The 15,563-nt window shown below is 46.3% G+C and overlaps 1 protein-coding gene across 3 annotated transcripts in view; it reads right to left on the bottom strand.

The window, feature by feature from the left end:
* Positions 1-15,563, bottom strand: part of SH3PXD2A (SH3 and PX domains 2A) — a 331,263-nt gene that overhangs the window by 14,222 nt on the left and 301,478 nt on the right. For all 3 annotated transcript variants that reach the window (XM_027851933.1, XM_027851932.1, XM_027851934.1), the window contains 2 exons: positions 9,293-9,410; positions 1,235-1,569 (listed from right to left, as the gene is read on the bottom strand). In XM_027851933.1, the coding sequence (XP_027707734.1) occupies positions 1,235-1,569; positions 9,293-9,410 (453 nt within the window). The remainder of the gene's footprint in view (positions 1-1,234; positions 1,570-9,292; positions 9,411-15,563) is intronic.

Raw genomic sequence — 15,563 nt, 5'->3', positions numbered from 1 at the left:
GGCACAGTGTGTGTTTATTCTGACAATTGCAGGTGCTACAAAAGTGTAGGGGACCATTCTTTTTTTTTTTCCTCCTGCATATTCTCCCCTTTTGTAGTTTGATAGGCTTAAAGGACATGATACCAAGATCAAGACCAAGGGTATCAGTAATGGCTACTAGTAATGATGTCCTGACTATTGTGTATTACTGGAACACTGAAGAAGCAAAATGTGACCTTGGGCAAATGACTAAACTTCTCTAGGCCTCTGTTCTCTCCTTTGTAAAATGAGGAGGTCAGTCTAAATGGTATGTGATGTCCCTTCCAGCATTATAATCTCTCTATGGTACTACTATTTCAACAACATCAACAAAGGCAAGGAGCCTGGGCCACATCTGCTTCCCAAATTTCCATAAAGAAGTCCTCCACCCCGCCCCCCCAAACCCCCCAAATCACTCCTCCGTGGCTTGACTACTATGGAGTCCTTTCCTGCCTCAAATGTTGGACAGCTTGAGCCTTTCTGACTTTTATCCCACTGCCCAGGCTGTTCCCCATTATGGACTATAGTCAGGGCTCCCCAGAGAAGATGGCAGGTGTAACAGAATACACCTCCAATGTTTAGAACGTGTGTCCTTCGTGGAAAACATGCTGCCTTCAGGAAGGAGCCTCCCGTCGGCACCAGCATGCAAATCCCACGGTAGACTGTCACACAATCATGTGGCTTCAGTTGTAAGGGCTAGACATACACTTACACACACACATACACACACTCTCACACACACACACACACACAAAGAGAAATAATACTCCTCTTTCTTTCTCTGTAGGGATGTAACTATCTGCCAGCCAGAAAAATAGGATGTTTTCCTTTGGAGACAGAAGTGACTAGCTCACGGTCAATAGGATATGAACTTGGAGCTCTCTCTCTAGTTGGGGGATGGATTCCTTGAGCCATCTACACTCTCTTGTTCAGACCCTTTTGTGAACATATGGTTGGATAGAGTGAGAGGTCAGGCTGTTGCTAGGGGTAGGGGTCCTTCTGGGGTCAGGATTAGGGGTCATTCTGTAGCTAAGATTAGGGGGTCAGTCTCTGATTGGGATTGGGGGGCATCAGAGTGAAATTAGGGAACAGAGTGAAGTTCAAAGTTCATTCCAAGATGAAACCAAAGGCTTTTGCTTTCCCAGCTGTATGTTCTTGGCTGAGAGTAACGATCATGGTGGAAGCAAGGGAAAAGGGGAGGGAGCAAGTCTCTTACTGATCTGTGCCCTCTGGGGTGCGATCCTGGCCACGGCTGGTGATCCCTGTGCCAGCTTTGAACCCGGCTTCTCTGTAGTGCCCACTGTGTTGCCATTGGCAGTGCTGCAGAGGATAGGCAGGCTGATCTCCTTCTTGGTGACGGGGGCCTCGGGGCCCTCACTGTCTGCGGGTGCCTCTTTGTCAACGGATGTCTTCTTGTTCAATAGGTTGCTGATTTCCATGATGTTACCAATGATCTCAACAGGGCCTGTCAGGTTCTTCTTCCGAGTGGGGAGGTCATCTTTGGCTTTTTTCAGGTAGGATGCTGGTGCCCAGCCTTCTTTCCCCAGATACCTGTGGCAAGGAGAGCACTAAACATTAACACACTAGTGCTTGGGCTCCATGTCTCTGAATTGTCCAGCCCTAGGGAGTTCTCAGGCCTCCATATATCCAACCTTCACACCTCTGTCCCATCCTAGTCTCTATTTGGATGGCCTAAGTCCAAGCCTGATCTCCCCTAGCTCTGCTCCTTCTCTCCCTCTATCATCACCGGATCAAAAATCCACTCCCACATTCCAGCAGGAAGTAGCTGTTCAGATCCAAGGGAATGGTTACAAGTTACAACTGTTACAAGTTACAAAAAGCACAACATAGTAGCCCAAACCTCTCTCCTGGTTCTTTCTTCATATGCTTTTCTCCCCAAACCAGACATATTTGGGAGATAAAAATGAGACCCCATGTTTTTTAAAGCTTGGTTGCCTAGAAGGTAGCATTAGCAATGGTCAAGCCACACCACTTAAATGCAGCTCAGTAAGTTATGTAAAAATTCTCCATGATGGCCACATTCTCTTCTCTTACTGTGGTTCAGAGGATAGAGAACTGGGCATGGAGCCAGTTAAGATCTGGGTTCAAATCCCACCTGTGACATTTACTGGCTATGTGACCAAGGGATCATAGAATCACAGTTTTAGAGCTGTAGGAGATCTTATATATCATCAAGGTCAATCCACTCATTTTTCAGATAAGGAAACTGAAGCATAGAGTAGTTAAATGATTTGCTCAGGGTCACACAGCTAATAAGTATTTGAGGCAGGATTCGAACACAGGTCTTCCTGACTACACCAGTACTCTATTACAAAAGTAAGTCAATAAAATTTCTTTGTGCCTCAGTTTCCTAGACAATGATATATTTAACTGGCCTGTAAAATTTTACTACTGAAAATCTTTTTTTCTTAAAATCTGTATTATAAACTTTTCAAAACCTCAATTTCTCCTCCTGGTGTTCTATTCCGACCCCCCCCCCCCCGACCTGCTGAAAGCCAGTGTCCTGAGGTTGCAGGGGGAAGAATGGTCTCCAGCAGATAGCTGAAATATTTGACTGGTTCACAATATAGTTCAGCTTAGAAAATATGGAGACTCTTCCGGCTCTAACTTTCCATGATTATTTCATGATTCCAAAATTCTATGATTCTAAAATTTGAGGAATCTATTGAATGTGATTTTCCCTGTGAGTGAAAGTTATGGTCAAAGGGCAGTGGTGCTATAAAAAGACCCTCTTATGGGCAGTCCTTGTGTCACCCCCCCTTCCCCCAAAGCTCTCCTAATCCATTGGCTCGCTGCCACAGGGAGATGAGGCAGGAGCACTGACTTCACTAGGGGACCCAGACAACAACATATCAGCTGTCTAGACTGGCTGGGCCAAGTAATCAATCATTCATTCTTGCAGGCTGCATGCGAAGGCTACTCAGTATAGTGTAGTGTGCACAGGGACTGGAGTCTGAGAACTTGGGTTCAAATGCTGACTCTGCTGGTTACTTGCTGTGTCACTTTGGGCAAGTCATCCCTGGGCCACCCCACCCCTTTGAGACTCAGTTTCCTCATTTATAAAATAAGAGAATTGAACTGGATTATCGCTAAGGTCCCTTCTAACACTCTGAGAAGCTAATGTTATCCTTAAGACTGTGGGGAGATGATGTTCTCAGGCCTGAAGCCCACCAGCTCCTGCCATAATTCTAAATAATCCTAAACCACAGAGAAAAAGGTTAGAATAAAGGGGAGTGGGTAACAGTGGAGGGAAGGAAGAAAAGAGACAAATATTTATTAATCACCTACTATATGCTAGGCACTATGCTAAGCACTTTAAAAATATTATCTGATTTGATCCTTACAACAACCCTGGGAGGTAGGTGCTATTATAATCATATTTTACAGCTGAGGAAACCGAGGCAGACAATGAAGTAACTTGCCCAGGGTCACATAGCTAGCAGCAAGTATCTGAGGCTAGATTTGAACTTAGGTGTTCCTGACTCCAGGCCCAGTGTTCTACCCAACATACCACCCAACCTGCTTCTAGGAAGGAAACAGGATGAAAGGCTAACAAGGAGAGAGGTTCTCTAATTTCCCTCTTTGTTCTATTTTGTTACTTTGGACTGTTTTCAGAGGGAATCTCTGGGGACTCGGGAGTCCTTCAGGACTTTATAAAAATGCTTTTGCTCCAGTTTCCCCAGCATGAAGGATCCAGAGTCATATGATTCTCTACAGGTTTCTAAGTCAAGGTAAATGAAAGCAGTAATGCTAATTAGTTTATGGCACTGGTACAGGGTTTAATTCTCATCCAAATGGTTTTCCCACCTATCATCAGGCTCATAATAGCCCTGGGATGAGTTTCAGACAGGCTGAGGGTCAGTACTATGGTCCTCTGCCTGGGATGGGCCAGGCTTCAGGAGAGGGTGGAAAAGGGGGAGCCCTCAAGATTGGGGGCTTTAGTCAACTATTGCTAGACAGCAGAACCAATAGATGAAGGCCTGAGGGATCAAAATACAGGGGAGGGCTAGGAAACAAAGGAAACAAGCATTTATTAAGCACCTATTACATGCCAGGCACTGTACTAAGTGCTTTACAAATAGGATCTCCTTTGATCTTCACAACAACCCTGGGAGGTAAGTGCTATTATTAGCTTCATTTTACAGGAGAAAGCCCCAGGGTAGTGGGGAAAAGAGGAGAAGATCATCTTGGATTTAATCTCAGAACAAAGTATGTTAGAGCTCAAAGGGACCTTAGAGATTATGCAGTCCAATCTCCTCTTTATGTAGGAGGAAACTGAGGCCCAGAGAAGGGGAAGTGATTTGTCCAAGGCTGCAGAGTGAGAAGCAGAACTGGAACCAGGAGACAGGTCTCCTAAGGTCAAGGCTGCACCTCTTCTCAACACAGCCTGCAGGGTCCAGTGAGAGAGAGAGTCACAGGCACTCTGCAGAGGCATTTGTCTCATGCATATGGCCTTGGTATCATAAAGCCTGAAATCTACAGGCCACTAGAGACTGAAAGATACAGTCAGGTAAGGGAGAGGGTCAATCTTTCCTAGGCTCCCCAGTAGTCTGGTCTAAGCTGTTCAGGCCTGGACACTCTTGTCCCACCCTGAGGAAGGCCACTTAAAAGACCACATTTATGCTCAACATGTTGGAATTCTGTAGTGGAAAGAGCCCTGGGCAAGGAGTAAGGACATCCGAGTTTGAATCCCGTCTGTCTGTATATGCACTGGGGCAAATAACTTGGCTCTTCTGAACCTCAATTTTCTCATCTGTCAAATGGGAATGATCTCTGCTTTCCTATTGCATGGGAGTGTGGTAATGGAAAGTTATGGATATGAAGTAATGGAAATGAAAGCTCTTGGAAAAATAAATCAGTATAAAAATGTCAGGTATTACTTTTCCTGTCAATTGTAATAATAATACTGTTGGAACAGGAAAGTTTTTGCTCCCAAAAAAAGTTTCCTGACCACTGGCATATAAGAGCCTGGGACAGGAAAATAGGAACGGTTGTCATGGTCATTTACATCGGTATTCACTTCCATGTTTGGGCTCAGGGACCCTAAATTAATGTATCAGTCTGACCTTCTGACACCAGAGGTTCCATCAAAAACAGGCCTAGCTTGGTTTCTATGCACATGGTCAAACAATCGGGCTTCAATGATAGGTTATGGAGAGGAAGGATGGGCCCCATCATAGATGGTCACAGATGTCACCTGCTTCAGTAGGGGCAGGTGGGAGGCCATGGTTAACAATCAATCTGGGGCCAGATTTAGGGTAAATCTATGGCCAACATTAGCGGCTAGCCTGGTTCAGGATTGAAGGTCAGCCTACGATCAGTTTAAGGGTTAGTCGGAAGCCAGTGCTAGGGGGTAAATCTATGGCAGAGATTAGGGGGTGAGTGTGGTTACAAGTTAGGGGTTAGTTCATGGCTAGAGTTAAAGGCCAAAGTAAGTACAAGATTAGAGGTCAGTCTGTGACCTCATAAGCATCAGCCGAGAGATTCAGCACGTAAGATAGAAATGTACAGGAGCAAGCCCAGACAGACATAGGGAAACTTTGCTAAAGATTCTAGCCCTGGATCCCCTCTCACAGACATGTACAGTTCTGTTCAATCATCTCTACCTAGGGATCCTGAATAGAACACTGATTGTTAAAACTGGATGATAATTTAGAGATCATCTAGTCCAAAATTCATTTTATAGGGGAGGAAACTGAGGCCCATCTACATGGCAGAATTAGAATTAGGACCTAGGTTTCCTTTTCTTGGCCCCAGGCCTCAAAACTTATTTTTGTCTCCAGAGTTACAGTGACAAAGGTAAATACTGAGCAAAGACAGGCTGAGAATTCAGAAGTGCCTCCGTGTATCTGATCTGGATTCAGACTCCTTCACATCTGCTTTCCAGCTCGAGAGCCCTGGAATCCCTCCAGAGATGGAGGAAACTAGGGAAAAAAGGAGATGGAGCAACAGACAGGAAATGAGGATGAACACAGAGCCTGGAATGTCAGGAAATCACAGTTAAGGGGGCCCGAGGCAGCATTCTTAAGGTGGAACAGATCTTTACAGGATAAACCTCGAGAACACAGGAGCCATAAGGAAGATATTGTCTTATCTGGTTCCCTCACTTTATAGATGGGAAAATGGGGCTGGCACAGAAAAGAGAAAAAGGTCACACAGCAAGCCCAACAGAATCTAGAGATAGAAACAGAAACTAGGTAAGGACCATTCAGACTATCAGAGGTTCCTTCTTAAAGCTTGAACCTGGTGGTGGAGGAAGAGGCTACTGGAATGAATCCACATCAGGGTCATGAGTTTGGTGGTGGTTGTTGTCTTGGAGAACCAGGGAATGAGAAGTTGAGAGATAGCTGGCTGGGGAAAGACAGCAAGAGAGTGACAACCACAATAGCTAACATTTAGATAACACCTACTATGTGCCAGGCATTCTGCTCCTCACAACAAGCCTAGGAGGTAGGCGCTGTGATTATCCTCATTTTACAGATAAGGAAATTGAGGCAAACAGAAGTTAAGTGACTTGCCCAGGGTCACACAGCTAGTAAGTGTATGAGGTCACATTTGAACTCAGGTAAGATCAAAGTATCTTAGAGCTGGAAGGGACCTCAAAGGCTATCTAGTCTGATCCTCCCTTATTTTTACCAATGAGGAAACTGAGGCCTAGGGTAGAGAAAAGACTTCCCCAAGGTCACACAGTATCAGAGTGGTTCTGGGGTCAGGTGACCTGGGTTCAAATCCTGCCTCTGATACCAATGCCAGAGCCTGGAGAGCAGGAGGGGACAGGACATATCTTCATGTTTGGCTTCCTCACTGCTGGCAGCTGCAGCCCGGCCAGAGAAGCTTGGCCAGGGGTGGGGAACCTGTGGCTTTGAGGCCACATGTAGCCTTCTAGATTCTGCGGTACAACCTTTTAACTGAGTCCAAATCCTTTTATTAAGGGGATTTGTTCTGTGAAGTTCGGGGCAGCACTTGAGGACCTAGAGGGCCACATGTGGCCTTGAGGCCAAAGGTTTCCCTACCCCTGAGCTAGGCTTCTTACATCAAGAGCTCTTAACCTTGTTTGTGTCATGGACCCCTTGGGCAGTCTGCTGAAGCCTCTGAGCCCCTTCTCAGAATAGTTTTTAATGCAGAAAATGAAATACATAGAACTACAGAGGAGGTTTGGAGATAAGTTGAAAATAAATATGTAGCTATTTTTCCCTTTAAAAATTTATGGACCCCTGAAATCTAAACACAGACCCTTTGGTTGGGGGTGGGGAGCGGGGAGCAGAGTGTCCAAGGACCCAGGTTAAGAACCACAGTTTTAGGCTAAGTCTTACTTCGGGTTCTAGTACCACTGACCCACTGCTAGCTCTTACTACCTTGTGCTTAGTAAGCATTCTATGAATATTTCTTGAGTTGAACTGAAAGCAGCTGTAGCATAGTGGAAAAAACACTGAATGAGAAATCAGGAAATCTGGGTTCTAGGAGGAAGCCATTTCTGCCAGCTGCCTTCATAAAATGCATAAATTCATACCAGTAGCTGAGTGAGAGTGTGCATGGCTCAGAACGACCAGTCCCCACTGCTATGGCTACGCACACAACTGTAAACACATACAGACCATGGCTGTGTAGAGTCAGGAGCATCATGTTTGTCTGTAATAGACAGGATGTTATGAGGAGGGAAGAGGAGATGGGAGCCTAAAGACTAGGTGGAGCCTATACACATTTAAAGTAGGCTCAGAAACTGATCCCTGAGCCCAGAAGTTTGGGGGACCTTCTCTGCCAAGTTAAGCAAAGTTCAGTGAATGGCAGGCTAAGAAGAATTACTCATACAGAGCCACGTTTCATTGTTCTCCAAGGAAAGGATCCTTTCTAAGAGACAAGAGCCTCAAGGAAAGAAAAGATATGATCTGCAAAGAAATGAATGAATCCTTTGCTTATCAATCAATCAGTCAGTTAACTAGGAGGCTCAGAGATGGCCTTCCAGGGGTATTTTGCCACAGAGTCCCTGACGACTCTCACTCATGAGATGTCACTAGATGGTTGTATTGGGGAGTGAAAAGAATAAGAGTTTTGGAGTCAGAAGACAAGGAGTAGAATCCTAACTCTGCCACCGTCTCAGTATGTAATCCTAGGCAGGGAGTTATCTAACTTCTCAGGAGACTCAGTTTCTACAGCTGAAAAATAAGGAGACCAGGCTAGATGATCTCTGCCATCCCATGATTCTGTGGTCAATGGGTGGTATCGCAGGGGTCCAGGGAGGAGTCCCTCATGATCTTCTAAATTAAAAGTCTGACTAGAATTGACTCACATTCCTGTCTCAATGTTCTAAGAGTCAGAAGATCAGAAATCTATCATTAACTTGTGTGATTCTAGGCAAGTCATTCGCCCTGTCTCTGAGTGATAGTTTCTCTTTGTAAAAAGGCCCCTTTCCAGCTCTGACAATCCAGGATCTATGTTGTTTGCCTTTGGCCTCAACTTCAGCCACATGTCTCTAGCTCTCTGGCCAAGATGCCCGTTTTGGGACATCTTATTCCTTGGGGGAGCCCCATTTCATCAGGTGGCTGATAGCTCAGAATTTCCTTGAGTAGTCTGACCTGGCTCCTAAACTTGTGATGGGCTTAACCCCCCTCCCAGGCTCCAGCCTTCAAGGTGGGCAGGGGAAGAGTCTCAGGCTGGGGTCAGCTGTGACTGGTTGGTGTTCCAAATAACTGGCAGCCAGGCTAAGTGCTTACTATAGCAGGGAGTACAAGAATTGGGGCTGAGCGTGTCATGGCCCTTGTGGCCTAGAGCCCCCTTGTCAGAGGGGATGCCAGATGGCCCCGGTTTGGACACGAGAAACCAAACTCAGACATACTGAAACCTTCTTGCAGATGTGAAGCCAAGGGAATTGCATCATAGCCTGTATAAGCCTGGCCCAGCCTGCTGGAGGCTAAAACCACTGCCCCTACTTGGCTGTGGCTGGGTCTCCATTTATTTTTTCTCCTCCAGGGAAGGAAATCTGCAAGATAAGCACGATTTGGTCAAACCTTTCAGATCTCCAGGCTCCATCTGCCAACACCCCCACATCCAGGCCCCTACAACATGCTGCAGTTAATAATTGATTACCATCTGACACCCATTCTGCAGCGGGGGAGGGGGAAGGGAAGGAAAAGGGGAGAGTGTGAGAAGCAAGCTGCTCTGGCTTTGCTCTGCTCTGCCAGGAATGGTTTGTCTTTAGAAACAGAGTAATAAGATGCAGGGTGTACAGCTCTCTGGGCTAAAGGAAGCACATTACCTGATGTACCACCATCCTTCTAGGTTCTTCTGGATCACCTCCACAGTGACCCCCTTCTCAAACCCAATCTCATCTTTGCTTTGGCTGGCGTACGGCTGCACTGTGACGTACTTCTCTTCTGGGGTGAAGGGAAGGGATTTGAGAGGCACAGTCATTATTGGGTCCATGAGCAACAATTTCTCCCCAACCTCATTTATTTCTTCCCCAAAGCACTGCTAGCCCTTCCTCAAACCCAGGAACTTGAAGGTCAATCTCAGACCTCAGGATGGTGGAGTAGTTCTAAAGGCTAGACCCTGGGGGCTGAAATGAGGGACCATGGGGACCTAGTCACATAGACTGTTCCCACCTGAAAGACAGAGGGAATTGGAAGAACAAAGTTGGCTCCCCCAACCTCCCTGATTTGACAGCATTGGAGGGCAGCCAAAGGGACTGAGAGCCAATTGGCTCCCTGGATAGCCAACAGGGAGTAGTGTTGCCAGGGGCTGCCTGGAACCTATTTGGTGAATCCTATTATAGACCTCCCCACCCACTTCCCACCCTGCCCCCACACAGCAGGAAGATTCTTGCTAAGGTGAAGGTCCTCTTAATGCCCTGGGATAGCTCTAGTTTTATGTTCCCCTCCTTCCTAACAGGTCAACTCCAATACAGTAAACCATGTCTCCTTACCATCCCCTGAACAAAATTACTCATTTCTGCCTCCCTAACTTTGCCTCATTCGCCCATCTGGAATGTCCTCTGCCTCCTTCCACTTATTCAAACTGTATCCATCCTTCAAGGCTCAATGTAACTTCAGTGAGTTTATCCTCCCTGCGAACCCCTATTGCTTTTATTGTCTGGGCCACACAGACTAGCATTGTATACGTATAAGCAAAATCCATCTAATTTCGTTAACGGGTTCCTCAAAAACTCATTGAAGATATAACATTGGAAGGGACAATTAGTTCTACAGGAACAGTATTACAAACGTTACAAATTGGGGGTAGGGTGGCGTAATGATATTGTGACATTTCTCTTTGTAAAGAGAAATTTCTCTTTGTAAAGAGAAATGACAGGGTTTTTTGGTTTTTTTTTTTAATTGAAAACCATCGTACTAGGCTTCGATCACTGTGTTAACAATACAGCTGGGACTCCAGGGTCCCTCCTCCAAGCTCCTGGCTGCTAGCTCACTGTGATAGTGATCACAAAGGTATTGGGAGTGAGGCCTGGGGACTCATTAAGTGGACTCAAGTGGGATGTAGACATTAACCTAAATCAAGGGCATCATAAATAAGGAGACAGCTGGTTCTCATCTTTTAGTCTCTTCTCAATCATATAAAGTACTTCAGGGACATTACTCCCTTTTTCTCTCTTACAATCAGTATCCCAGAAACAACTATAAAATGGAGGAAGACAAGTTAATCACCTCCTACAGACTATTCCTGAACTGGACAATCCTCAGATTTGGTCCTGGTCAATCCACATCCAGCCAACTGCAGAAAGCCTGGCTCAACCCCTCCCTAGCCTTGAGAGATCCTAGGAGTCACAGTGTAGGCTTTTTTGAAGGCTAGGATTAGAGAGGTGCTGAGGTGGCAAGGCAAGGGTGCTGAGTCGCTGTCCTTGGGAGAATAATTTGAAACAAAAAATCTCTCAAGAAGGGCTCGCTCCCCTAGAAGCAGCCACCTCATGATCAGAGGGTAAGGAGTATGGGGAGGAGCAGACAGAGTGGGAGAAAGGGGCATGGTTCCATAGGGCCGTTGCCTTTTGGGAGGAGTCGAACTGAGTTAGAGCCCTCTTTGGCTGGCCCATCTGCAGGCAACTGGCCATGCCAAATGAGGATTAAAGAACAAGTTGACAGTGGACAGGTCCAAGAAGAAAATACAGTCTTGAGCCTCCTTTACAGTTCCTAGGCATGACAATCACTCTCTTGGGCTTCTTATCCTGATCAGCGTAGAAAGGACTGTCCAAAGTTCTGCTGACCAGAATGGAAATTACTACTCCTGTGGCTCCCTGTTCAGGCCCTTCATCTTCATCTTTGGCTGGTAATCTGCTGGGGGAATGGGGTTGGGGGTTGGAGCTGGTGGCCTTGCTCTTGGAGACAACTTCAATCATTGTGGCTGGGACAGTCAGAGCCATGCAGGAGTAAATCTGCCTTGGTTAGTCTGTATTGAAGATACCCTTTGGCTCTCTCATACTCCTTAACAGAACCTTTTTTTTTTTTGGAAGCAGATGCTTCTGTCTCCCTCTACCCCAGCCACCAGCATTTTTGGCTCTTCCTCCTCCACTCAGTATAGGTGCTGTCTTTGGAGAAGCCTTGCTTCTGGAAAGTTTCTGGTCCAACCTGGCTAGGGAGAGAGGCCAAGGAAGCGTGAGAGAAGCCCACACATGCCAAATTCCAATTCAGGTCTTTCAGAAGCTCAGTGTTCCATAGTTCTGATCCTCTCCATTCAACAACTTCTTGCCTGCAGCATCCCATCTTTCCAACAGGACCTTCTTTTCCTTCTTTCTCCCAGTTGCTGAAGAGGGGGAGGGGATGGTGTGGGCAAATGTTGCACAGCTACAGTGCCCAGAGGGGCAGGGCTGGGTCCCATGTTCCAAAGTTCCGAGGTTAGGGATGGGCGAGGTCCCCTCCACATGGTGCCTTTGTTTAGCCATGCTATTTTTAAAAGCCTGTGGTCCTGAACAGGAAGCCATCATTAAAGTTTCCCTCTGCAGAGTTGCTTTCACAGCAAAATAATAATAATAATAATAATAATAATAATAATAATTTTTAAAAATCACAACCACTCCTCCCTTTTAATGAGGGGGGTGGGGGAGGAAGGATGGGGGGCCAGGTTGGCAGAGTAGTGGTATTTTATGAAGATACATGGCCTCCAAAGTCAGCATCTGCCCTAGTCCTCAAATCACAACGGCTCCCTTCTATAGGAGAAGGCAAAAAGCTAGGCCAACTGTTACAGAAGAGTGAGTTTTCTTTAGACCCTCCACCATACAAGTCTGGGGAATTAATTTTGATGCTGGGGTTTTAGATGCAAAGCACTTTAACTGGCATTCTTAGCTTGAAGGACTGGGAAAGCAGTCAGGAGTTCTTTGGTGAAGGAGCAGGAGCTCCTTAACCTCACATGGGTTCTAGGTTTGGTAAGAACCCACTCCCACATCAGGAGTGGATGATCCCCCCAGACATGATGACATGTATAAATGACATTTACAGTTTGAAAGTTTGCAAAACACTTTCCCTACCATCTCTCATTTGGCCCCAGCCTCCCCTTGTAAAGGGGAAGAGGAAGGGAGGGGTTCTACCTCCTCCCAGATGTTTTCCTGAGAGTCTGCAAAAGCTGTGGTTTTACCTCCTATACTTCCATGTCTACCTAAGACGCCTCTGGCTCCAAACTCACTTACCCTAATGCTGGGGGGTGGGGTGGGGTGGGGGAGAGGAGAGGAGAGGAGCAGGGAGTCTAATACTCCAAGAGGGTATAAACCACAAAACTCTTGTAGGCTTGCCTAAGAAACCTGGAGAAGCAGAGGACCCAATGACCCATGGAAATAATTGCACTATATGGTCAAGGGTCACTCAAGCTTTTTCTCCCGAAAATGTCTTTGTTAGAAAGGTGACTCAAGCAGCTAGGCTCTCCCAAGCTCCTTCCTGGAGGCTCTAAGAACACTGTCACACCTATACTCAGGCATGAGGTAACAGTCCCTCTGTTGCCGGCCACCCAGCTCACCAGGCATTGAGCTTGCCAAGGGTGGAGGGAGGGTAAGAGGGAGAGCACGGAATGGCCCCAATTTAGGTTAGGGAGCCAAACGTGGCTGGAGAGTTGTGCATTTTCCAAACCACAGAAGACTTCTCTTTCCAGACACTTTCCCCTCCGTCAGCAATCTCCCCCACTCCCTTCCCGGCCCCCACAACTTACTCAGCCTCTGCTGAAAAAAGAGGCCTCTTCATTCCAATGGCCCCTTAACAAAGGCCTGGTCGAGGCCCCTCGAGGAAAGTCCTGTTTCTCTCCTGCTCAGTTACTCACCAACCAGCTTCCCCCATGCTTGCCTGCCTCCCTCCCACCCCCTAGGGCTGTTCTCCACAAACTGGTTCCCCAACACACTTAGCAGGATTTTCCATTCTAGTTAAATCAGTTTAACCTTGTGGGTCTAATGCTTGGAGAGTGTTTGCTGTCTATGCCTATGTGTATGCCTGCAAATGTGTCTACATGCATGCTTAAGTTGAATAGTCCTTCATGGAGCTGAAGGAATGATTGGATATGTAGTTAGAGTATTTATGGGTTTGTGTGTGCATATTTGTTTGGAGTTGTGGGCTCCTGAACATTCAGTTTCTTTGACCGTGCAGGAATGGACCTACGTAAAGAAATGTCATCAGAGTCTGGGATTCAGGTGTGAGGGGGAAGTCATGACTTGTCACAGCATATGTAGAGTTTGGGGCATGTAGTTGTATAGCAAGAATAGATGTGGATGTGCTTGTGTGTTATGTAAATATAGTTATACGTATGTGTCTGTGGGATTGTGTATTTGACTGTACCTGTGTGTGTTGGGGGGGATGCTATAATAATAATAATAGTAATTAATAATTCTCTATAGACATTTTACATATGTCCTCCCAAGTGTGATTGTCTTTCCATAGTTATACTGATATAGTTGGGTGTGTGTGTGTGTACATTTTGAGGAGGAAACTCCTCTGTCTTTCACAGGCTGGAGAGAAAAGCAGTTTCATTTCTTCCCTCGGAATCCCCGGTGAGAAAGAAAAACAAGCAGAGGAGGCCAAGGTGCTGGAGTCCAACTGTGTGAAGCTGGTTTGTATCGAGTCCTGGAACCAGGACTAACGAAGCTGCCTTGGACAAGTTTGCTTTTACAAGCTCAGAAAGAAGAGGGGTCAGCTGTGGCTGGGCCAGACTGGTCTCTTGGTGTCCTGTGGGAGGGGCTGTTTCCTTCTGGGCTGTTGTTGGGGTTGTTTTTGGTCTATTCCCCAAATTCCTCTGCTTTGGGAAAGGGCCTTGGGTCATCCCTGGGCCCTCATTACTGGATTTCGGTCTCTTCTTCCCAGTGCGCTGCTTTTCATGTTACTCGGTTTCTTGGGGATATTGATTGGCCTGGTAACTGGATTTCAGTCCTTTCTCCCCAGTGTACTTTTTCATTGATGGCTTGACTTCACAGGGACCTTCACAGGCCTTTTTGTCAGATTTTAGTCCCTCCTCCTACAATTCATGTGCATAGGGCAAACTAGGTCCTAGTAAACTGGGCAGTATCCCAGGGCACCATGCATTCAGGGACATCCCAAATGGTATACATTCATGGCAATATTTTTATTTTGTCTGGGGTACCAACAATCCATAGAGAAATCCTAGGGCTGGCCCCTGTTCACTGGATAGCCTAGCTTCACCGAGAGATCTCTGGTCCATGCCATTGAATCTTCTCTCCCAAAAACCAATCTAGGTATAGCCTAGCTTTATGACTCCAAGCTCAATCTGTGTCTACTGCAACAAGAAGTCAGTGGGTTGCTCAACTCCAACTAATGAAACCAAGAAACATCTCCAGTGTTGCCTAAATTCCAGTGCCCATCCCATTCCCCCTTCCATGTCACTTATCCCTGAAGCTCTAACACTGATCCAGCTCCTGAGGGGCCAAAGGTGGGAAGAATAGATGGTTGTTGGCTTGAGGGTATATATGGAAATGAACTCTTACTGCTCCCAGGTGAGCCAGCTCCAAGAAGTCCCAGAGTAGCCACCCTCTCTCTTGTTGGGAAAGGGGCCATTGTTTGAGAGGACACCAAGGTTTCCCACTATCCAGAAGGGGTTATGATGACTCTCCACTATGAGTTCTCCTGCTAAGCCTTTACAAAATGGCACAAGTGAACTCCATAGGCACTATGCCACTCTTCTGGGTGTGTTCCATGAGTTGGCAGAAGTGGAAACTCTGGCACAGAAAGGTTGAGTATCAGGGACTGCATAACCTAGAGAAGAGCTCCATTCATCCCTTTGAATGATTATTCCACCAGACCCCAGCTTCTTGAGATACACCTATGAGAAAGGACACAACCGCTGTTGATAGGGAGTGGGGTGAAGGAGTAGTGCTCACAGAAGGTATACATTTTGGCAGTTTTGTTCCCTGTGTTCCATCTAAGGTGGTCAGAAGGAGTCTGAATAGGCTCCTAGTAATGCAATTTAGGCTAAGTCTATTTACAACACACTTTAGTGAGGGTATTCCAATAATCACAGATGAAGTTTTGCTATACTCAATACTGGGAGAAAAAGTAGGCTCTGAATTGGGCTAACATTTTTCTTACAGCTTGTTC

The sequence above is a fragment of the Vombatus ursinus genome, unplaced genomic scaffold, assembly GCF_900497805.2.
Source record: "Vombatus ursinus unplaced genomic scaffold, bare-nosed wombat genome assembly UNPS02009205.1, whole genome shotgun sequence".
NCBI lineage: Eukaryota > Metazoa > Chordata > Mammalia > Diprotodontia > Vombatidae > Vombatus > Vombatus ursinus.
Note: the sequence above shows the minus strand (reverse complement) of the source record. Positions and strands in the feature narration are given on the sequence as shown.